Source organism: Anguilla rostrata, chromosome 14 (genome assembly GCF_018555375.3).
Source record: "Anguilla rostrata isolate EN2019 chromosome 14, ASM1855537v3, whole genome shotgun sequence".
NCBI lineage: Eukaryota > Metazoa > Chordata > Actinopteri > Anguilliformes > Anguillidae > Anguilla > Anguilla rostrata.
This window is the reverse complement of record NC_057946.1, coordinates 37973455-37999354: the sequence shown is the minus strand read 5'-3', so window position 1 is coordinate 37999354 and position 25900 is coordinate 37973455. Positions and strand designations below refer to the sequence as shown.

The 25900-nt window shown below is 47.2% G+C and overlaps 1 protein-coding gene across 1 annotated transcript in view; it reads right to left on the bottom strand.

Annotated features, from left to right (window-relative positions):
• Positions 1–25900, bottom strand: part of brinp1 (bone morphogenetic protein/retinoic acid inducible neural-specific 1) — a 113016-nt gene that overhangs the window by 50552 nt on the left and 36564 nt on the right. Inside the window, exon 2 of the mRNA XM_064308183.1 lies at positions 25563–25830. Within this exon, the coding sequence (XP_064164253.1) occupies positions 25563–25780 (218 nt within the window). The 5' untranslated portion in view covers positions 25781–25830. The remainder of the gene's footprint in view (positions 1–25562; positions 25831–25900) is intronic.

The following is a 25900-nucleotide window of genomic DNA, read 5'->3' as shown; positions in this document are numbered from 1 at the left end:
TATCTGCGTGGGTGCGTGTGTGGACCCCCCCGCCCTCATCCCCCTCCCTGGCTGAAGCAGAGATTCAGTGACAGGTGAATCCTTCTCCCTCAGCCTATTGAAAATAATCCGAAGCGCTTTTTAATTACCGCCTTTTCCGCGGGAGCGGCTACAAATGTATGCAAATCGCCGCGCGTCTGGTTTCGCATCAACACGTCTGGAGGTAGAGAGGGACTGATAATGAGGCACATTAAGCCGCTGCATTAAACGCGGTTGAAAAAAATATATAAATAAATAAAAGAAAAAAAAAGAGCAGAAGAAGAAACAGAGAGGGGGCCGGCTCCATCCAGAACGTTCCCTTTCTGATCCCGGCTGAGCGTATCTCTCTCTCTCTCTCTCTCTCTCTCTCTCTCTCCCTCTCCCCCTCTCTCTCTCTCTCCCTCTCTCTCTCCCTCCCCCCCTCTCTCTCTCTCTCCTCTCTCTCTCTCTCTCTCCCCCTCTCTCTCTCTCCTCCCTCTCTCTCTCTCTCTCTCTCTCTCTCTCTCTCTCTCTCTCTCTCTCAGTGCCACGTATCACAGACAGTGTTGCGTAACTTATTTTTTTGTGATTCGTTACCTTAGTTATCTGTGGGGTAATCTCCCTCTCTCTCTTTCTCTCTCTCTCTCTGTCCGTCTGTCTCTCTAGATCTCTCTCTGTCTCTCACACACACACACACACATATAGAACCACGTTTTCTTGAGCGCATTACAGACAAAATTCCATCTTAACGCCCTCCTCGCTCTTGCAGCCGGTCGCCCGGGAATCAAGCACACAACCTTCCGGTTCACGAGCCACGGGTTACCCCCCCCCCCCCACGTCCCGGGGAAAGCCGAGAGACGGATCTAATTTACGGCAGTCTGAATGCCAGCCCTCGCTTATCAATCTGTTCTCAAGTACCCCCGCCCCCCCTCCCCCGCCCCCTCCCCGTTTTCCCCGGCACGTTGGCGGTAACCGCCCCTCGCCATATGCGGGAGCCATATGCATCCCGGGCCCGCGCGCGCGGATTAGCGTGGTTAGCAGATGGAGGCCGCGGTTCCTCCCCAGCTCCACGCCCGGCTTAACGGCCCCTCTCCGCACGGACACGCGCGCGGGTAACGGATGGCCCCGCCGGCGGGAGCCCGGCGGCAGCGGCGGCCGGGACGGGAGCGATCGCCGGGGCTGGCCGAGCTTCCGGAGGGGGAAGCACCGGGCCGAGCACCGCCCACGCCCCGCCCCTCCGGGGTGAAGCGTCCGTGACCCTGTTCAAATCAGTCAGGGAGCCCAGACAGAGATGCTATTTTACACAGAGATACAGCCCATAACACACTGTGTGAAGATGTGGTAGCTAACACAGACAGAGATACTATTTTACACAGAGATACAGCACGTAACACCCTGTGTGAGGATGTGGTAGATAACACAAAGATCCTATTTACACAGAGATACAGCATGTAACACCCTGTGTGAGGATGTGGTAGATAACACAAAGATCCTCTTTACACAGAGATAGAGCACATAACACCTTGTGTGAAGATGTGGTAGATAACACAAAGATCCTCTTTACACAGAGATACAGCACATAACACCCTGTGTGAAGATGTGGTAGATAACACAAAGATCCTCTTTACACAGAGATACAGCACATAAAACCCTGTGTGAGGATGTGGTAGATAACACAAAGATCCTCTTTAGATAGCACAGAGATACTTTTTTACACAGAGATACAGCCCATAACACACCGTGTGAAGGAATGACACTCTGACACTACTTTGACTTCTGTGCTATACAGACACAGGCCATATATCACATAGTTTGATTCCAAATGGCTGCATTGCACTCATGGGCATCATCACATGTTAGGGAACTGGACCTAGGGCTCACACACCTGCTCGCACACAAACATGCTCACGCATGCGCACACACAAAAGCACATGCGCAGACACACACAAAAGCACACACACACACACACTCACTCACATACATAAACACACAGGTACACAACCACACACACAAGCACACGCACACACGTATTTCACGTTGTGAAGATTTTTTTCAATTTTGTGGCTTAAGAGGAAAAAAAGAAAACGAGAGCTTTCTCTTCCATGTGATTTATGTTTTAAATCTAGTTCCTGTCACCTCCATTGGCTCTGACCAAATGAATAGCTTGTCACTTGTCTCCCTGGATCCCATAATATTCACTTGAGGTATTGCTACCACTGACCCCGTACAAGACACGAGCAGCGTCTTACTGAGGTTCTCCGCCATTTTGTTTCTTCTCTCTACGCTCTGAGGACCTGATAAAGGAAGGAGGGACGCAACCTTACGGGGTGTTCAGATGCAGCCATGGCAACCAAGTGGACTATCTCCTTTACATAAAAGCTCCAATACAAACTAGTGACCATATAAGGAAAAAAGGAACAGGAAGTGAGGTAGGAAGGAGCAACACTGTGAGCCAGTGAATGGTTCACAAAGTGGCTCATTGGTGTTTATGGAAGCATTAATATTGCAACGCATTACCTTTATTTATTTCCCTAACTGCAGGTGTGGTATTTCTACTATTGTTGTTTAAAGTACCTATCTATTGAATTTATTGGTAGAACTGAGGAACATCACATTGCAGTTTGCTTGAATAACAAACTATGCACTACCACATAAAAAAAAAAAAAAATGTTTGAATACATTTTTCAGAACTGATGTTAGGCCTCGAAGCATTAGTGCGTTAAATTTAAGTAAGTCAACTCACCCCTGCCAACACTGAAACAGAACAATAGCTTCTCTATGGGGCAGTTATCTTTCAGTGAGAACAAAGGCAGAAGACATTCGTTTTTGATACAGTATTAATTAGGTACTGCCGTGTACACTGATCCAAACATGCTAAGCTATTCCGCACGGACTCATATGCGGAATATTCAAACAGTTTCCCAGTTCACAGAGAGCTTCTGTTTCACACTCGGCTCTCTGGAATACGGAAACAGACGCAGACGTCGTTACAACATGCCGGCGTTCGGCTTTAGTTGTTATTGTTTTATCATCGAGCTCTAAGAGGGTCTCGGAGGGAGGCTTGCGTCACGAGCGTTCTGGGTTTGCCACGGGTTCCTATTCTCAGCAAAGTGGTGCAGCGGAGGGGGGCGGGAACAGGAACCCCGCGACTGCACCCCCTACAATTAACCACTGTCCCCCGCGCACATAAATGTCACCGGGCATCAGACAGTAATTATAAACCCCCCAGGCAGCACATTCAGCTGGGCTACTGGGCTGGCAGGACTGTAACATAAAGGGCTCAGAGAAAAGATCATCAAGACGATGACATATTTCGCTCTCTCAGTTCAGTTACTCACTAAAAATATGGCGGTGATACGCTATATAAATATTGCGTAAATAAGCGCCTGGCGCCGTGTAAACACAAAGGCTTCAGACGGTATTAGCGACGCCGCTCAGCTCCGTGGTTTGCGTTGCTGCGTTTGCATTCGAACACCGCCTTTGACCTTAACGTCTGCTTACCGTGAATCTGGCTGCTCTTTGCCAATATTACTGACGTTCCTGTCCCTCTTTTTGCTGTGACCAATATTAGCTTAGTAAAAGACTTCTATAACTTATTAAATAAGCTTCCATGTTAGCTTTGTCAGAACACAAGCAAGTAGATCACTGAGGTGATAACAGTGATGATTATGATGATGAAAATGATGATGATGATGGTTATGGTGGTGATGATGATGGTGATGATGATGATGATGATGACAATGAGGAGTTTGGCGATGATGACCAACATACTGGTGATTTTTTCAAAAAAAATTCCAAACTACTAAGGAGGACAGTTACGGATTTAAAATGAATGAAGAGGATGAAGAAGAACGTATTCTGAACAACGCAAAAGCCGCCGGACTGGCGAAATGCAGCCGGCCCTGGCGAATACCGGCGGTGTGGCGTTTTCGCACCCGGGCGCCTGCCGGCCTGGCGACGCCGTTTACGCGGTCCAGCGGACGCGCGCGACGCAGCGGGACAGCCGCTAAAAACTCACGCGGTCAGTACTCAACGAGCGCGTCTTCAGCGCACGCGTAGCGACGTCACAGCAATTATCCTTTTTAGCCTCGAAGCAAAAATCAGTTCGCCAATCCGCGTTTCCCCAGCGTCACAGAAACGTGTAAGCGCATTGAAACAAAACCGTATTTGTATTTATATCCCTTTTGGATTGCTCCAAATGCATACATGTTTATTTCTTTCAGGAGAAGGAACACGAGAATTCAATTCTGGCTCGGATCGAATTGTACAACGAAGGTTCCAGGTTGCGTGTTTTTGATTTCTCTGGCAGACCCCCTCTGCGGGGAACAAAATCTTGTTTTTTATTTTCCGGTTGCGACAATACCGTGGCAATTTGACGGCTGTTATGAAAACAGGAAAATGGCGCTTTCGATGGACAATGCGGACCGCCGCGGCCTTCGCTCAGCGCACACGCATTCTCACCGCTGACTCCTCGTTGAATCAGGGCGCTCGCATTCTGAAGAGTTCGGTAGCCACGGAAAAACGACCTCGACGAAGACAGTCCCACGATTGTGTTTTCGCTCCATTTTCTTGTTTTCGTATTCTTTAAGAGCTTCCGTGTCTGTTTATCGATTGATTTATTTATTTTTTTCTTTTATTAGAAAAACCAAATAAAGGGAAAACTACCTCGAGCTCATCGCCGAGCTTCGTTCCTCAAAGGCGATCAAGGCAGGCCTAGCGAGCCGAGACGTTAGTGAAATGATTCAGGCCATCTTGCAGGAGACTGCACTGGGGGGGGGGGCGGGGATGACGGTCCCCTTGTCTGCTAGGCGACTGTGTCCGTCTCCCGGTAACAGCAGGACCGTCGGCGTTAACGACCGGCCCTCTCGTTCAACCGAGTCTTTTATTAACAGCTCGACGGACGCGTGCCCTCCATCCTCCAGGGGGTTGGATAATTACGCGTATTAATGAACTATTATGAACCAGAATGTGACATCGCTGCAATTGATATCACGCCGTCATGACATTCCGCTCGACCGCGGAAGAACCCAGAGCGTGACATTTAGACGAAGTCGTGCTTTCGAGAGACCAAGAGCGGGGGGGGGGGGGGACCTGTCCGACAGCGTATAAAAAAAAAAAAAAAAGAAAAGCGTCCTTTTTTTTGCGAGCCTTCGGAGAGGTTCAGGCGCGTACTGATGTTGGCGCAGTGGGTCTGCAGCGCATCTCCTGAGGCCAACCGCGCTGAAAGCAGCCGCGCAAAACCCCGGGCAAAGTCAAGCCGCGCGTCTCCGCGGGGGTAATCCGCGAGACCCCGCCCGTTCCCCACGCTTTCCTCTCAATTCTGCTTTTTTGGCCGGACCGCAACGGCGGGGCCAGCCCTACAAACGCGAACGTCCGCGACTGACTGAGTGACTGAGTGAGTGGTGACGTTACACCATTCGGTCGGCCGAGTTACGAAGTCACGCCATTGGTCGGCCGAGTTACGAAGTCACGCCATTGGTCGGCCGAGTTATGAAGTTACCCATTGTGCGGAGCCAGGAGTTTGAAGTCGCCATTGGTCCAGGCATGCGCGAGTTATGAAGTTATTGGTCGCCAGTTAAGTGGTCGGGCCGGGTGAAGTGTGTTAGGTCCAGCCGTATACTAGGTTTTGAGCTGGTCTTGTTCATTTATTTATTTTTACCAAATAAAGGAGGAATAAAGACACAAAGGCTTCGGTTTGACGTGTACGTGAAACCAGGACGGCCGGCGGAACCCGTGCCCCGCCCGGGAATTACGGTACTTAGTTAGCGGGAGTCGCTCCCTCCGCCGCTATCTCCGGTAGCCTGCCGTTAAGACGAGGCCGGCCTTTCCACAAAGAACTCGGACGGCGCCGGCGCGCTCTTCAGACACAACGAATTAGCATCTCTGGCACGCGGACTAATAAACCGATGCGTGATGGGGCTGTTTTGGCAGCGTCAAAGCGTCCTTGTGTCATTTTTTTAATGGGGGACATCGGCCACAGTGTGTCATTACTCTCAGATACATTACGGCGGTTTAGTCGAGATGTCTGTCCGACAGACCTGCAGCGGATACGCGCGCTCCTATCGATGTTTAATTAAGTGCTCAGCGAGTCCAGTTTTCTCTCGGCGTTTCAGCCAATCGGCTTTCACTGTTTATTACATTCAGAGATGAGGCCCGGAAAGCGTGTGGTTACCATTCAAAACCAAAAACTTTCCATGACAATTAGCTTCTCTAGCAAGGATTAAGACTTACTGTTACTGCATCCACACATACACACACACACTCACACACACACACACACACACACACTGGGTCCTCATTCTCAGGATGCAAAATGGGGCTCACTAGAGCTCACACACAGGTGCAGTGGGTCACAGATCAGAACAGGCCGAGGTGGGGAGCAGCGGGAGCCAGACGGATCACAGAGCATCCCATAATAACCAAAGAGCCCAACACCAGGCTGCGCCATCCCATAATAACCAAAGATCCAAACACCCGGCTGCCCCATCCCATAATAACCAAAGATCCAAACACCAGGCTGCCCCATTCCATAATAACCAAAGAGCCAATCACAAGGCTGCCCCATCCCATAATAACCAAAGAGACAAACACCAGGCTGCCCCATTCCATAATAACCAAAGAGCCAATCACAAGGCTGCCCCATCCCATAATAACCAAAGAGACAAACACCAGGCTGCCCCATCCCATAATAACCAAACAGCCAATCACAAGGCTGCCCCATCCCATAATAACCAAACAGCCAATCACAAGGCTGCCCCATCCCATAATAACCAAAGAGACAAACACCAGGCTGCCCCATCCCATAATAACCAAAGAGACAAACACCAGGCTGCCCCATCCCATAATAACCGAATAATTAAAATGTAACATTACATTACAGGCATTTAGCAGATGCCCTTATCCAGAGCGACGAAATCCAAATCCAGAAAAGTTTTAACATAGCATACACATTGCAACCATTTATACAGCTGGATATATACTGGAGCAATGCAGGTTAAAGACCTTGCTAGGGTACAACGGCAGTGTCCTACCGGGGAATTGAACCTATCACCTTTAGGTTACAACAGCCTACCCATTATACTACACTGCTGCCCAAAACCTGAACTCTGAGTCGCAGAAGGGCTCTTTTTGATATTAGTCTAGCATTTACAGACTTTACAGAGTTTGTGTTTTTTTGGGGGCTTTTTTCAGCTTTATTAGACAGGATAGTGTAGAGAGACAGGAAGAACTAGGAGGAGAGAGAGGGAGAGACGTGCGACAAAGGTCGGCGGTCGGACTCGAACTGCCGTCGTCGCGGCTCGCAATGAGCATGTGCAAAGCGCTCCATGGGCTACGCCACTGGAGGCCCCCCAGAGTTTGTGTTTTAAAAACAGGGCCCACTGTAGGTGACTGCCTGAAGTTCTGTAGCGGTGTTTCGCTCCGTCACTGCACATACACGCCCACCCTTTGCCCGTCCCTTCCTCCCCCCATCGGCCGCCATCTTTAGCCCCGCCCACCCATAGACTCCTCCCGTCCACAGAAACGCTGGCCGACCCGGCGGTTTCTGCAGTCCTCTCCGAGCCGAAGCAGGGTCGTAAATCAAGCAGGCGGAGACGCGACTGCACTCCCGGAAGATTCCGGCGCCTCTCCGCCGTTCCACAGCAACGCTACAGGACCCGTCGTAAAAACCAACCCGCTCAGAAATCAATGCATCTCATTTTCACGGCCCAGCAGCCACTCGATGCATATATTCATCTAAAACTCCCGAACCGGGGAAATATACATTTGAATACGATCCGTAACGTCAAGCAGTCGTGCACGTGATCTTTTTTTTTTACAGGAGTTATATTCTTTTTTAAAAAATATTTGTCATGTGACTGTGTTTTACCGGCTCGCATACCTGACACTGTCAGAATCAGCGGTGGGATTACGGTAAAAACACTGATATTTGAAAGCAACTGGAAAAAAAAAAGCAGTGCTGTGTTAGCCATACATGTTCCCTGGCCACGAAGCATGCCGTTTCGTTTGCTTTCGTTTGCTTGGAGAAGTTCCTCCCCTTTTCGCCATTTTAATTTTTCGGGATTTTGTTTACGAATGCTTATCCAGCGATTCAGGCCGCTCCACGCGGGCCACATCAGAGCATTTTGTGAGAGACAGTCAAAACAATTCAGGAGGAATAAATAAATATTTAAATGTTTAAATATTTATCACTGCGGTGCACTAATGTCCGCTTCACCGATAAATACCGCATTAAAAACAAAGATTTATTCCGCTATGGCGATCCGCAGTGTGAATACAGGTTCCGGTCTGATGTTTCCTGTCAAATCTGAGGAATGTTCTGTGTGATGAAGTTTTTCTATTCAACGAGATTTAAAAACCTGAAATCACTTTAAAAACATTTTTATAGCTGGCAAAGGCACAATACAGAACAATGTTAAAATATGTGCAGACAGAATAACGTAATTCCGAGCTTTTGTAGTCCGGCAAAAAGCAAAGTGCACTCAGCATACCTTGCGATCATTTTAAAGGAATATTTTGCATGCTTAAATTAATGATCATCCATGTGAGGTATCCCCCGTAGCGATTTAAAAAGTTTGTAGATACAGTTCTGCGTGTCCTCTAAAATTCAGGTTAAAAAACAACGCGTGCTTGAATGCAAGGTTATTCCACAATGCACCCTTTGCAGAATGTTCCAGCATGGAAAGAGATTTGCTGTCACAGTGGATACAAGGCCGTTCCACATTACTCATGGTGCAAGCAGCTTATCAAACAGGGTCATTATTTGTGTGACAAGCACTTATTCTACTTTTCGCATCAATCCGGCTGGGTCCATTTTGGGCTAAACACTCCCCCTGAGAACAGCGAGGTTCTGGCCCAGGGTACTGCGTACACCTAAAAGCATTAACGCACACGCCTCAAAGTATGACTAAAATAAAAAGTGTGTACGAGTGAGCTTCTGGTTGAAAATGCCTTCTGTGTCTCAAGTAGAAATGTTTTTTTTTTTTTTAATAACTGAAAATGATGAAGATAAATACAAGGAAACGCTCTCCCTTAAATATAGATCTTCTGTTGTATCACTCCATTACAAGTGAAATAGGAATACTTCAGCCATCTTGCAGGTGCAATTAGGCTGGGAACTATGTACTCTTATTGTGGTATAAAAAACATAAAAGTGCCCTTGTGTTGTTGTTGTTGCTGCTGCTGTTTTTGTTGTTGTCGTGGTTGTTGTTGTTCTTCTTCTTCATAGCAATAATAATAAGAAGAGGAAAAATAAGATTGAAATTTTTAGTTTCTGTAACTGGGCTGGATGGAACAGTTGCTTTAACACTATTAATATACAGTTAGTGTTTATCAGCAGTATTTCTGAAGAGGGGCCATAAGGTAGAGTGAGTGAACCCTGCAGAGTCCATCTGTCCAAGCTGCTGCCTGGCACTGCTGAAAAAGGGTGGCAGAAAAGCAGCATTATCACACACTGACTGCTACTCTGAGGCATTATCACACACACACACACACACACACACACTGCTACTCTGAGGCATTATCACTCACACACACACACACACACTGCTACTTGAGGCTTATCACACACACACACACACTGTTACTCTGAGGTATTATCACACACACACACACACACTGTTACTCTGAGGCATTATCTCACACACACTGACACCTAATCTGAGGCATTATCACACACACACACACACACACACACACTGCTACTCTGAGGCATTATCACTCACACACACACACACACACTGCTACTCTGAGGCATTATCCCAACACACAACACACACACTGCTACTCTGAGGCATTATCACACACACACACACACACACATGCACACACACACTGTTACTCTGAGGCATTATCTCACACACACACACACACACACTGTTACTCTGAAGCATTATCACACACACACACACACACTCACACTGTTACTCTGAGGCATTATCTCACACACACACACACACACACACACACTACTCGCTTACTCTGTAGAGCATTAACACACACACACAACGAGCATACACACACACACACACACACACTGTTAATCTGAGGTACACACCACATGTTATCTGACATTACACACACACACACACACACGTACCACACACACACACACTGTTACTCTGAGGCATTATCTCACAAACACACACACACACACACACACACACACACACTGTTACTCTGAGGCATTATCTCACAAACACACACACACACACACACACACACACACACACACTGTTACCCTGAGGCATTATCACACACACACTGTTAATCTGAGGCACACACACACTGCTACAATCGGGCGTTATCATAGACAGTGTGTGAGGCACACACTCACAGTGTTTCTCTGAAAGATCATCACACACAGCTAAAATGAAACCGGCCGCGAGTCAATCCAGGACCAGCAGTCGACAGGCAGACAGTACGAATCAAACTGCCGAAGCGTCAGTAGGGATCGCCCGTGCCCGTTTCAGACGTACAGAGCAAGTAAGCGGGAACAAGCCTCTGTCGGAAGAGCGCGCCAAAACCTGGAGCTGTCCCCACTGAGAGAACAACTGTTCGGCCCGCCGAAAAAATCTGTGCACACCGGCCATTTTGTTTTTTTGTTGTTTATTTTTAAAGCAAGCAGGTATTAGCCTGTGTTCTGTGAGCATACAGTTCTTTTTCAAACTTTTAAAGCAGTCGTCATTTTTTCCCCTCAAAAGGAGTCAATAACCTCTTTCACCTTTGTTTACTTCTTCCTCTTTCATTTTTCCCCATCACCTGTCGCCTTATAGAAAGCTTGTGAAAAATGGCGATAAAACCGCTCCAATACTTTATCGGCCTATTCACACTGCCCGTGCTGTTGTGAAATCGAAGTCCCGGTATTATTAGGAACGTCCTAAAAATAAAGGTCTTCGTACCGTTAAAGTGTTTCTCCTTCCTCTCCACGGCCATTTTGTGCGTGTGAGAGATAAGGCATTCTGGCGATAAAATGAAAGATTTTTTTTTTTTAGGATTTTAATTAAAAAGCGTAATTAACTCTTGGAAATAAAATGGCTTTAAATTACAACGGGCGTGAATCTGAAAAATGATCATCTTTTTCCTTTGGGTTTGGTTTTCACAATTAAACTGACAAATCTTGGCAAAAAAAAATATATATATATATTTTTACAACCAATATGGGACAAAAGCAATTAAGATTCCAGCGAAGGCTTTAAACTTAATATAATTAGAGTTTTGTAACTATAAGTCATGTGTGTGTTTTAGCCACCCTAACTAAAACTAATACCAGAATAAAAAAATAAAAAACTACGTTAGCCTGCTGGCTGTTAACCTCTGTAACAAATAAGCGATAGTCCTGCAGGGCTGCAATCTCTGTTACCCTTTGCAATTACCTCCCAATCAGCAGCCAATTCAGGCTCCGGACACAAAGTGTGCAGACTCTTTAGACAGTCAATGACTTAAATTAGGTTGTTGAGTGCAGGAACACGTCGAACGCCAGCAGACACAACCCCTCCAGGGTTTGAGTTTGAGGTCCCTGATCTATGACGTCCTGTTTTCTCCACCAGAGTCTTTGGGGACCAGAGCCCCTTCTTCAAACACAGTAAAAATAGTCGGTGCCTAACTCTGACAGTCCGTCCAACTCCAGTTCTCTACTAATTGCCAGTTCTTCCCTGCAGTAATTAACTAATCCCTCAGCAGGGGTTTGAGGGAGGGGGGGGGGTTTGGGTGATTGAAAAGGGAGTGACATCATTTCCTCTCTAGCACTACCGTACCATTTGCCAGTTTCATTTGAGCTACTGAAAGACGCCGGGAGCGTAACCCTATTAAAAATAAATACGTAAATAATTACGATAAATTGCGTATAAAAATAGCTAGTCTGAGGAAAGTGAGCAGAAGCCTTGCTCATGGCGTGGTCCGGACTGCAGTTACCACTGCCTCCCTGCGGAGGGCGCCGGTGTGGGAGAGAGAGGCCCGAGGGACGAGGCATCATTCTTTAATGGATTCCTGCTCACCTTGCGCTTGACCTTTCTCCCTTCCGCCGCCTGACTACCTGCTGGTCCACACCACCAGCCACCCCCCTACCCCCACCAGCTCAGCAACCCCCTAAATAAAACATTCCCCCACCCCCCCATAAACCCCCCCGACCTGTCACAAACCCACAAACCCGCAGCTCGCAGCCCCCAATCTGAACCAATCGCCGCCACTCCCGCCCTCTCTCCAAAATGTTACGAGCGCTAAAAGGTCCTCCCGCCCCCACATCGCGGCTTCTTCGCCGAACGTCGCGGCGCCCCCCGGAACGCCGGAAAATCGGCCCGTTTTCACCCTCCTGGACCCCCCGAGAGGAAGATGCTCCCGCGGCAGACCGCAGGGGGACCGAAACGAGCGCTTCCTGACCGAGTTCGGCTCCGAAGAGCTGCTGCTCGCAGAGTTCGGCCGTACATCGAGGGAACATAACAATTACGCTCGGCCTCTTACAGTCGAACACAAGAGACGGACTTCAGTTACAGGCTGACCGGTCAAACAAGCCGGTGTCAGACCAGAAGTAGCTGAAGTGGATTTATGCCTTACAAAGGTTTCGTATGATTGCTGATGCAAGAAGCCTTGCTTTAAATAAATAGATTTAAAAAAGCATGGCACTCTAATGAAATGAGACAGCAGAGCATGTTTTAGCATTATTGCTCAAGAATACAGTGGGAGAAATTCAACAGCGATTGATCTAAAGATAGGGAAACAAAACCAAGCAGTACTGAATAGCCAACAAATAAATAAATAAATAAATAAATAAATAAATAAATAAATAAAATTAAATAAATGAATAAATAATGTCTTAGTTACAGCCCAGTTACAACTAGTTTGGTCGCTGGTTATTAGTGCAAGCTAATGATTGCAGCTACAAAATCAAAGTAGCCCACTACACTTAAAAATAAGACTACTGCAATGTAAGTATGACATTCCAATACATCTGAAATGCTTGAAATTGCTTCCCAACGACTTGAATGACTTCCCAATTTGTGTTGAAGGTTCTACATATAAACATTTTCATTCCTGGATTATTACCTGGATCCTCTCAACATTTTTACTTCAAACGGTAGTTTCTACTTTCTTTTTTTCCCCCCAGCTATCTCCCGAGGTCATAATTTGGTCTGTTGCTCTACGCGGCAAATTCCATGCAGAGGGAGACTGTAATCCTCGGGGATAAACAAGGTGTGCGCCGGAGGAAACGCCGATGAGGGCGCAATTCAGGCTCGGCGGCGTCCGCCGCGCGGGGGCTCAGGCAAAGAGGATTAGCGCCATGCAAATCAGAGCGCGCGACCGCCGCGTGCTAACGTGCTATCGGGTCATTTTCATAAAGTAATTAGAGTCGGCCCGATTAAGCAACGCGAAATTATTCAGGCCCTGCGATTTGCATATGTTGCAGACAAATAGTTTTGGGATTCGCACGTATTACTGAGAGTCCCTTCCGGCCCCCTTCCACCTGGTCCCACGAAAAGGGGTCACCCGAAAAGGCTAAATCGGCCGTCGTAAAGGCGTGACCCGCGGGTTAGCACGACTGCGGCGGCGGCTAATTGTTAATGTACCGCTTCCAGTGTGACCCAGGTGGCTAGGAGGGGAAGCACGGGCTAGCAACGCTAGGCACCTGCAGAGCCCGGTTAGCCTGAATGGAACATAGAACACGGAGACTTATCGCCGCACTGAGGACCGGCGCTTTAGCGTGACGAGCCACCCGACAACCCCAGACAAAATCCTTCTTTCGATAAACAGACAGCTGGTCCCCTGGTACTATCTGCATTCACCTCTGTCAGTACAATAACGACCACCCCCCCCCCATCCCCCCCTTGTCTGTTTACTCCGCAAACAATAAAATGCAGCGCCTCTATGGAGGTTTGCGCTATTGTTTACGGTTAAGAAAAGCAAGACAATAGATTCTACTTTTTTTTTTGGTCATGCACACAGTATTCAATGGCCTCGGTTATTATTGAGTACAACAGGAAGATTTACATTGTTGTCAAAGGACACCCATTCATGCATCCGCATTGTGAAGCTGAGGACGAGGGGGGGGGAGGGGGGGGGCAATCACCCACTCCCACATTCTGGTTTAGATCTTCATGAGCCGTATCAGGTCTGAGTCAGTATAAATCCTCCGTCTGCTAATAAATCTCCATACAAAAGGGTCCACTTCAGGGCCTCCACAGCCTGGCGCAGAGTCCCAGGCCAACGAACTTCGCACCAAACCATTTATTTCATAAACACTTTCATTCACGGTAGCACCCTCCTACCCTGTTTGATTACTGTAAACTGCTTATTCAGTCTTTAAAAATGCATTAATGAGGGGATTTGCATTTATATTGGATTTCTTTCCCCCTTTTCTCTCTCTCTCTCTTTCTCTCTCTCTTCTCTCTCTCTCTCTCTCTCTCTCTCTCTCTCTCCTATCCACAGAAGAGAATGGAGACGCGGATTTGGAACAAAAAAAAAAAACCCTACGCCACAACAAACAGGGTCGGCCTCGATCGAAGGCGTCGGGAACAGGATTACGAAACGGGCCCGGCGCCGCTCTTGGGTTCCTGGGCCCCCCGGCCCGCGTTCAGACCGCAATCGAGCGCTCGAGCCCGGCGAAGGGAAGGGCGAGGGAAGCCCGGCGAGGGAAGAGCCCCCTCGGACGCACCGGGCCCGGTCGCGTCGTTTCCCGCACGCACGCAAACGACAGCGTTTTTCTCACGCGCGACGTAAAGACGAAAACGTTAGCCCGCACTGCGCGCCTCGGGGACAGTCCCGCCGACGGACGGTTCGGAAAACCGATCGCTGCCACTGCCAACGGCAGACCGCCCGCTTCGTTCAAGCGGAATACAGTTCCGGCACAGCCCCCCCCCGTACCCCGCTGAACCGGGGAGAGAGGACGGCATTACTCACTCCTGATTATAAGGCCCACAGCCCGATTAGCTTCCCTGCTACTCTGATTGAATCTCCTGGGAAATTCACAGGACTGCAGCCTTTCAAATGTCTCACAATTTTGTTTGGTGGTGTTGTTATTTTTGGAGGTAGAAGTCTTTATCACCAGCACAAATATGGTATCACCAAAGTGTATTTTGTTATTTTATATACCGGCAAAACCCAAGAAATAAGTCAAATAAATAATCTTGACAAGCACTTTAGTCTTATATTTAGACTTTAACTCTTATTATTGTTTCTGGTTTAAACTTTTTGGCTAAATAAGACAAATTATTGCCAATGGGGTGAGATTGATCTCATTTTGAGATCTGCTAACTGGGTGAGACAAAATCACTTGTCATGAAAAAGTAACTTAAAACAAACAATACCTCCTATTTGAGAGGAAGAAGTACGATTTTAAGTCTCATTAGAAGACACTTGTTAGACGGACTGTTTTTGCAGTGTTTATATAATGACTAAAATGCCACTCATTTCTGTGGAAGGACCACAATGCTAATAGCAACCCCCCTCCCTCTTCCACACACCGATTCCACACAGCGAGCCACGTTTGCACACCATTTTCATAATAACAAAAAAAATGATTTGGGCTAATTTCGGCTTTGACAAAAACCCTGTGCTGCCGTGTAGAAAACTAAGTACAGCGAATTAATTTCTCAGGGGGGCACGGCCTGATGTGGTTAGACAGGATCTGGGCTAACGGGACAGCGTCCCATTATGATGCAGAATTTATGGGGAAGACGGGTCGGCGTGTTTGCTCTACTGCTCGCGTGCAGAGTTTATGATGTACATTAGCTGAGATCGCATCCATCTCATGCGCTCCAGGAAACTACTGATGTAAACTAGGCCCACAGCCTACAAAGCAGAGGAGACAAGAACTACAAATCCCACGAGAGCCTGAGAAAAGGGTGGAAACTGTCAGCCAAAGACAAAGTGAGTTCTCAGTGAAGTGACGGGGGGGGGGGGGGGGGGGGGGCGGGTAGGGGAGAGGTAGGGTTTGTCAGCCGGCTCTGCAGTTGTCTGACAGATGTGATCACAGATTTTCCTGATTAATTTTTAATAAGAATAGCTATGAATTACACTTGGTATTGATGTGGGCTTTAATTGCCCTGTCACAAGGCCAGAGATCAGTCGGCTGATGGCTGCATCTGATGCTTAGCTCAGCTTGCTTCGCTCAGCTAGCCTAATCTACTGTAACAGGATCTGTTCTGCAGCTTTTTGCAATTCAAAATAAAAGCCTGCACCAGGTGCATAATGAGGACACTTCTCTTACAAAAATAAAAGCAAACAGGACATGTACTGTATCGCACATAGGACTATTGCCAATACATGATGAGTGCACCGAGTAATAGTGTGATATTCAAAAGCTAGCATGTTCAGTCTAACAGCGTAAAACCAACGTCAGCATATGCCACACGGTTGTTAAGATGGGCACTATGTAAGTGTGAACGCTTACATGAAAATGTCACCATTACATTACATTACAGTCATTTAGCAGACGCTCTTATCCAGAGCGACAGATTTTGGATGTGTGAGGGGAGGAGAAGGGGAAACTGAGAACAAGAGTGAGAGTGAGAGAGGGGATGGGAATTGAGTGTGTGTGTGTGTCAGAGGGGGAGAGAGAGACACAGAGGCAGAGAGAGAGAGAGAGAGGGAGGGAGGGACAGATAATCTTCACAGTTCTCTTATGTACACACAGCCATACTGCATCAACAAAAATTAATAGATCAAAAATCAAGGCAAAGCCTTCCTTCCTCATCAACATCACAGCACCCCACTGAGAGAGAGAGAGAGAGTGAGAGAGATAGATGGAGAGAGAGAGGCCCTATCTGTCAGTATAATTAAAGGCATCTCGGAAGAAAGCTCTTGACTGTGAGAGTGTTGAGCGGCGGCTCAGACGCGGGGAAATGGTGGAGCGAGTGAGTCTGGGTTCTGAGTGAAAGGAGAGAGCTCTCGTGTGCCTGTTTCTGTCGTCCTGATGGTCAGACGTGCGGGAGGATTAAAAGAGCGAAGCCGCGGATATTAAAGGGGCGGTGTTTAGATTTTTGCGCCGACGCCTCGTCGTCCTTCACGGCGCAAACGGCAGAGAGAGACGCAGAGCGCGTGAGAGCCTCCGAGTGTACGGCCCGTCGCTGAGCTGTGACAACACGGCAGTCTCTCAGCCAATTACGCCTCATTTCAGCTCGCCGGACACAATATGAAACTGCACTCTAACTGATTTAGCTGTGTGTGTGTGTGTGTGGGTGTGTGTTTCTGTGCATGTGTGAGAGAAAAAATAAAATGCCTGTGTTTGAGAGAGAGAGACAGAGAGAGATAGCGAGTGAGTTAAAGCCTGTGTGTGCCTGCACGTCTGTGCATGCACACTTGTGTGTGCTTGTGTCTGTGCGTATGTTTGTGTGTGTGTGCGCGCGTGTGTGTGTGTGTGTATCGGAAATGTCTATCCAGGAAAAAAAAAGTATAAGTACTCAGGTTACACTTTATCAAGCCTGGTAACGTGCATATCATTAGCTATATTTCCAACAGAATGCCTCAGTGAGTTACAGACAAATAAAGGAAACACGTGAGTAAATGAGGGATGCACAGTATATTGAAGTGACTTAGACTGCTGAACTCGCTGATGTTTCATGAGGACAGGCAAGTGCTGACTGATGTTCATGGAGCCTAAGACTGGAACTCTGATGTTTCATGAGGAGCAGTGTAAGACTGCTAATTGATTCTGAGGCATGATAGACTGCTGAACTCACTGATGTTCATGAGGAGCAGTGACTAAGATGCTGACTGCTGATGTTCAGAGAGCAGTGACTAATGTGACCTTGATGTTCATGAGGAGCAGGACTAGACTGCTGAACTCACTGATGTTTCATGAGGAGCAGTGACTAAGACTGCTGAACTCCTGATGTTCATGAGGAGCAGTGACTAGACGTGAACTTCTGATGTTTCATGAGGAGCAGTGACTAAGACTGCGACTCTGATGTTCATGAGGACAGACTAAGACTGCTGAACCTGATGTTTCATGAGGAGCAGTGACTAAGACTGCTGAACTCACTGATGTTTCATGAGGAGCAGTGACTAAGACTGCTGAACTCTCTGATGTTTCATGAGGAGCAGTGACTAAGACTGCTGAACTCTCTGATGTTTCATGAGGAGCAGTGACTAAGACTGCTGAACTCTCTGATGTTTCATGAGGAGCAGTGACTAAGACTGCTGAACTCTCTGATGTTTCATGAGGAGCATTGACTAAGACTGCTGAACTCTGATGTTTCATGAGGAGCAGTGACTAAGACTGCTGAACTCTGATGTTTCATGAGGAGCAGTGACTAAGACTGCTGAACTCTGATGTTTCATGAGGAGCAGTGACTAAGACTGCTGAACTCTCTGATGTTTCATGAGGAGCAGTGACTAAGACTGCTGAACTCTGATGTTTCATGAGGAGCAGTGACTAAGACTGCTGAACTCTGATGTTTCATGAGGAGCAGTGACTAAGACTGCTGAACTCACTGATGTTTCATGAGGAGCAGTGACTAAGACTGCTGAACTCTCTGATGTTTCATGAGGAGCAGTGACTAAGACTGCTGAACTCTCTGATGTTTCATGAGGAGCAGTGACTAAGACTGCTGAACTCTCTGATGTTTCATGAGGAGCAGTGACTAAGACTGCTGAACTCTGATGTTTCATGAGGAGCAGTGACTAAGGCTGCTGAACTCTGATGTTTCATGAGGAGCAGTGGCTAAGACTGCTGAACTCACTGATGGTTCATGAGGATCAGTGACTAATGTGATGTTACCATGGAAGTGCGAGGGAATGGCCACTGTAGTCTAAAGCACACCCTCCTTGACCGTGATGTCCGTACACTGGCCAGAGACGCAAGGCAAAACAGACAAGCAGCTCTGTGACAGCCGTCTGCAAGCATCAATCAAGGGAGTGGGCCGGTGGCTGTATCAAGAACAGCCCTTCGAGAACTTCACAGAGAGGGACACTATGGTTGGTGTTTCTTTTATTTTGGCAGTTACCTGTGCCTAGCAGGCCTACAAACACCGCTACTTGTCTGCCAAACACCCACGCAGACAGGTACTGTGTTTTCACACTTCTGTGCGTTAGGAGAAGCAGCTATACATGTTTTGAACAGGCCAATGTTTTGAAGTCAGTGATGACTAAAAAAAAACCGATCCTTCAAAAGGTTTGTTTTTTACTTTTGTTTTTTAATAGTGCCGAGGTGCATAGAAAGTTTCGTGAGGATTACGTTCAACTTGCCTCAACGCGCTTTTATAATTCCCACACCGTCAGATGTCAGCCGACTTTATTTTATCATTTTCCTTTCGCATTTTCACATGAATTCCCTGCAGGAAACTCGTCAGGTTGGTGGCTGCTCTGCGCTGCCCCTACTGGCATTTCAGAGAAAATGCACCGCGCCGTTGTTGTCCTGCGTTCTGTGACATCATCGCCATCATTACGGACCCCGGCAAAGAGGTTTTAATTGTCCTCCTTTCATTAGAGGCGCCCAGAACAAATTAAACTGGTGGCTGTCATAATTGAGGCCACATGTTTCTTTTATAATACCCACATTTTAATGAGCCAACCCCCCCCCCCCCCTCCCCCAAGCAAGCGGTCAGGCAACATTCATTTCAGACTCTTCCTCTCTCTCTATGCAGTCCACGCGCTCGCACGCTCACACAAACCCCTCAGGTTCGTTTCCCCGAAAATTCTGTTCCTCAGCGGACGTATCAGGAGGCAGCCACCTCATCAAGATTCATGATAAGCAATCATTAAAAAAGATTACATTTCAGGTCACTGGAACAATCTCAATTACTCACGTAATTAATACTAATTGAGCACAATTGCACCAGGTGGATATTGGAACGCGAGCTTGTTCTCTGATTGGTTGCTTCATCCGTATAATTACCTAGTTTAATGCACTTAGCGAAAGCAGTAATTTGTTGGATGGCACCAAAATCACTATGATTGGTCTCTCAATTTAATTAGTCCTGTATTTATTATGGCCGGTAACCAAAGAGTTATGTATTCAAAAAGAGACAGTGGATTTTAACTGCAGGCTTCCCAAATCCAACTTCATAAAAAATAGGATCTTACCGATCATGTACAACAGCACTTATCTAGATTTGTTTCTTTTTTTTTTTTTTTTACACATGCATAGCCACCTTTGCTGACTTTTAAATTGCTTTGTGTTTTGTGAGAAGGCAGTAATTGCAAAAATAAAAAAAATAAAAAAGATTCAATATTTTCCAAGACTGAACACAGACAGATTCCCGATGAACTGAACCTTTAGCAGTGACAACCTCCTTCTACTGATTAAAAGTCTCCAAGCCAACCCAAGCACATTCTCACCAATCCCCCTCCCACTGGAGATGGTATCAATCAAATAGCTGTTGCTCCACATTAAAAATAAACTATTTCAGCTGTCATTTAGCTATGATATTGTACATTGGCATTTTGCCAGGCAGATTTAAAATGCTGGTTGTTACTAACGATGGCGATACACGCTAAGACTCTCTAACAACGTATGAATACTGCTCAATGAACCGGTGTCTTTTTGACCGGCTGTAGGGGATTTTACATAATTTACACTACGATGTCGTAGCGCTGTTGAAAATGTGAGAAATGGAAACTGCGAGAGATTGATGCTGAACAGACGCTGGGAAACTCACCACAGAGGCTAGAACTGGCCCACATACAATACCAAATGTTTACAGTGCAAATGTATTAATTCTGTTTACATGGCATGACACACTGGACTTATGATAAAATGGCACTTTTCAAGACGCTTGTCACGTGACCCTGATAGACCGCAAAATCAGAGGGGTCCGATGGAGCCGATGACCGCAGCAGAGCTGCCTGCGGGAACAGCGCATTTCAGAAAGCCTGACATGTCTTCCTGAACACTCCACAGGCCACACACTGCAACAGGAGAGCTAGCGCCGACTGGGAGAAAGGCGTGTCTTTCGCTGACACCACAGATAAAAAGTGCAGGTCCCTCAGCACTGGCAGGATAATGGATAACCTAGATAATGGATAACAGAGGATAATGGAGTACTAACCTAGATAATGGAGAACAGCAGGATAATGGAGTACTAACCTAGATAATGGAGAACAGCAGGATAATGGAGTGCTAACTTGGATAATTGGTAATGGCTGGATAATTAAGCTGTAAACTAGATAACGGATAAGGGTAGGATAATGGAGCGCTGACTTGGATAATGGACTGGTAACCTGGATAATGGATAATATGCCACCCCCTCCCCGCCCCTTAGAAAACAAGAGGTTCTCCAGCCACTGAAATGAACAGGAAAGACCTCAAGAAACAAAAACAGGGAACTCTGGCTCTTAAATTCACCCATCACAGGGGGGGGGGGGGGAAGAGTGCTGTTAAAATGTGCACAAAGCTCACAGTTTTCACACAATATTCCTCAGGCGCGAAGTGAAGAATCGCAGTTAAGCAGTCTGCATTTCTTCATGCCTTTTAAACAATATTATCCACCCAAAATTCTGCTCTGCAGTGGCGTGTTTACTCAGAATACGGTACAATTATTTTTGCAGCATATTTATTTTTAATTCACTGCTTATTTATTCTCATTTACATTTTGCTCAGATCGATGGTTTTATAACAGCGACGATGAAAAGAAAAGGCTTTACTGTGGTAATGAAGTTTCGCAGGGTGCGAATGTTTGATTTCGATCAGATGTCTGTTTATTGATTCAGCGCTGATGTTTATATTGAGCTGTTTAGATCGCGTGACGGAGATAGTGATATATGAAAGTCAAGGACCAGGGTTTCTCTGTCCTCGTTCTATACGTGCACGTGTCGTAATTTCCCCCCCCCCAAAAAAAAAAAAAACCCATGCATGCAATGAAAAAATAAAACAACACGCTTGTTCCAGTCAGCTGGACAGTCTTCTTCCTCCTTTTTGTCCAATGCATTAGTGTTTTTTTAGCGTGGACGTGACCGTTTATAGGCAATCTGTTCGGTTGCACTGACAGGAACAGGAGAAGCGGCCTGCCTTGCTTACGCGGTGTTAGCAGAACGGAAGGGGAGTGCGTCGCGCGGGGAAAAGCAGCCGTTCACAGCGTTTTCGCCGCCGTGCAGTCGCTCCGGTTTTAACAAGGTCCGTCCAGAGGAGACGACTCCTGCGTCGTCACAGACGCGTAGCGGGTACCGATATTTTTACGATTATGCCGCTCGACCGCCCGCGCCATAATTCGTTTAAATCGTTCTGGTTGTTATTACGGTCCCGCTGTTCCGGGTGATTTCGCTAAGACTGTCGCACAGCTTCCTCGCCTCGCGAAACACACCCTTCCAAACCTTTCATCGGCTTGCGCGCGTAAATGCTGGCTAGAGGGCTCATACACCGAGCGATGTGACATCACGTGTTTTTTTTTTTTTTAAATCACATTTCAGAAGAGCATTTCGCGTAACATGCACTCTGTCACCCTTAATAAAGAATCGCATACACTCACAAATAATTTATGAGAATGTAACGTCACGTCATTGAATTGCGTTATGCATGCATCGCCGGGGCTTCAGAAATGTACACACGCTCTTTAAACTGTGACCATCGAGTCTGCAGCGTTTGCTTTCCTAGTTTAAAGCCCATTAAGTTCACAGCATCTGAAATGGGCCGGCCGTTAGCGAATAAGAATTGAGTCTTCTGCTTCTTCAGTTGGAATTAGATCCAAAATGTGACGATTTGCAGAACACTTATGATGCATCACGAGTTAACACGAGTGCTGGGAATGAAGTAAACCAGCTTTGTAAGAGAAAAATGAGACGTTTTTCTTTATTGTGTGGGCAGAGGGGGATACACTGTATGCAGGCATTAGTGATGAGGACATTTGAAAACTGGGGGCTGTTTGTCATTCTCTATACCACATTAAAGATGCATATAATTAGCTACAGGCTAATTACATCGGTAGCGACTGTAATAATGATAAAAGCCTTAAGCAATGATGTAGTTTTGCGCTTTGTGTTAATGTGTCCTTAAGTCAAAACCGCTCCCCTAAGTGTTCACCTAAGTTCTGTTCATTTTTTCAAATAGCTTGTACACACAGAGTTTGAAATGAATCAAAATGCACCACATGACTGACAGAATAAAACAGCCACTGAGGTGAACATGTCCGACCTGTCAATAAATGTCATTTTATAAAACAGCTGTATGAAATGTCACATGCACGAAAGCCACATGCGATATGTAAATGTAGTTCATATTTCGATATGTCTCACACATTAAAGCAGCATAGCAAAATCTCTTCAGATCTTTCAAAAGTGATTTTGTACGCCAGCAGGCCCTGCTTTTTTCCTAGCGCTAATGGCCATTGCTGCCCCTGAAAGGTGAGAAATGTTCGGCTAAGTGCTGGACAGGGACATCTCCTCGGAAATTAAACGGATAGAATAATGCAATGAACTCCGAGTAGTGGATGTCTGTGCAATAGATGAATAAAAAGGAAACAGAACAGAAGGATGGGGAGGCGGGCCATACAGGCAGATGAACGAACAGGCCAGACTGGATTAATGTACAGTACCTGCATTCATTTTCACAGCTTACTTATGAACTGTCTTATAGTGAAAGTGAACTGAAAACGTGAACAAGCCTGGACTCCTGGAAAAGAAATGGAAACGAATGACGGAAAAAGACGGAAAGCACGTGGTAAACCAATTAAAATTTCAGCGAGGAAAAAAAAAACTAAGCTACAGATGAGACAAGAAGTGTGCTGTTTGCCTCCAGTAAGCAGTTAAAATCCCATTGCTCTTAACCCTCGTTTCAGTAACAACTGTGGTATAAGCTAGAGCTATGGCACAAGATGTGACTGAACACTGCTGTCACAGACTCCTGTAATGTCTCCCTTCCATTCTATAGTCACTTTCCAAATTACCCATAACCACCACACCCGTCATTCTACAGCAGTGGTGCGAAACTCTAGTCCAGGGTGTTCTCGGCACGAGTGCATCGCTTAAGTCACCGATTGGCTGAGGAATCCACACGCCTCGTTCTCAGGGCCTCGATTGGCAGCTTGTTGAAAAAAACTCAACGATGCTGCGGCCCCCTCGGGGTTCAGTTCGACACCCCCGCCCCGAAGACAAATGCGAGACGTGAGACCGAACTGCTGCACCCATTTAAACGCTGTATGTAAATGGTAAATGGACTGCATTTATATAGCGCTTTTATCCAAAGCGCTTTACAATTGATGCCTCTCATTCGCCAGAGCAGTTAGGGGTTAGGTGTCTTGCTCAAGGACACTTCGACATGCCAGGGCGGGTTTGAACCGCAACCTCCGACTGCCAGACAATCGGTCTTACCTCCTGAGCTATGTGTGTATGAAGGAAGGTTTCATACTTAGAGAGAGGGGTGGGCAAAGTGAAAGTAAGAGTACAGAAAGAAGGGGGGGACAAGCATTGTGTATTTTTGTTGGATGGAAGACAGCTAGCCTTCCAGGGGGAGTTATAGGCTACAGCTAAGCGGTACCGTATCGTAAGTAGGAGTAACAGTCCATCCAGACTTTTTCCAAGGAGTGAACAAGTGAAAGGCTAAATCCTTGTGTGTCGGCTGGCTGTGTCCGGATATCTGCTCAAGCTGGGGACACACCATAAAGATAGAGCGCTTACCCACGGCCTTACACAAATGTTACAAGCAATACCGTCATGGCATCAGACAGGAACGAGGAAGGGGGGGGGGGGTTGGCGGGGACTGGGCTTGCAACTCTAAGGGTGTAGGTTCCGTTCCCAGCTGGGGGCCGCTGCACCCCCGAGCAGGGCACTTAACCTGAACCGGCTCAGTAAAGACCCAGCTGTGTGAATGCGTCGTCTGCAAAAAAAGTGTAAAACCGTGCAAGTTGCTCTAGATTAGCGCGACTGCTAAATGCCCAATGCTATTAAACGTCCGGCCAACCGGAGAAAGACATAAACGGGTCCTTCTGCAGATCTGCTCTCGTAAAAACCTACTGAACGCACTCGTGTTCCTCTCCCTGTGAGCCACTCTGTGTCGGTGTACTTGCTAAATAAACGTAGTTTAACTTAAAAAGAAGAAGTAGAAAAATGGAAGTAGCAGTCGTTGGTAATAATATTCTTGGAAGCTGCTGTTGCGTGTTTAACACGTCCCTACGCAGACGTTCAGAAAGGGACATTTGTTTCGGTGCGGATGTGTTGGGGAAGGCCCTCAACACAAGCGCAGGCCGAGGCCCGTTAGCCTACACGTCGCTAGTTAGCGTCTGGGTTACATCACGAGCCACCTGCGCCTGGGAGGCTGCAGTGGCCTAACAGAATTACCCGCACCACGGGCAGGATCCTCTTAATTTAGCCAGCTGCATTAGCGTCCTCTGGGCGCCGGCTGCTGATGCGAGATATTGCCGCTAGCGCTCGGGTTTAGCAGCGACGCTCCGCGCGTGCGTCATGGCGACGGCGCGGTGGGAGGCTCCGGGGGGGGGGGGGGTGATATCGGGAGGAGCGAGGGAAGATTTGCTCGGCCAGCCTCGAAACCACCGTGAGCCTCGACACACGAACACCGAAGCGGTAAAGCCACAGTGTCTTTCATCTTTGTTCCACGATGACGGAATATGCTGGTTGCCCCGTACGCTTTCAAAATGGACCCTGCTCCCGACATCGGCGGCGAAGGAAGGGGAAAGACCGCCACTCACCTATAGATCTTGTATCGGGTTGTAAATCCTTGGCGGAATCTATCCACAAAGGAGAGATAGCTCCGCGCGTGATGGAACGGCCCGCGGTCAGAGATGAGCCAATCAAATTGCTTGGAGACATGGTGCTCGGCAACGGACGGATCCTGGCGGGAAGACTGAACTGTTATATGGCCCCATATAAACAGGAAGCAGGTGACCTCAATGACCCTCCAGTTCATGCTTTTCCTGCAGCCTTTCTCTGTTCATTCTCGCTCCATTCTGTGGAGACCTGCAGGGGGAGACAGAGAGCAAGGGACAGAGAGAGGGAGAGAGAGAGAGAGAGCAAGAAGGATAGAGCA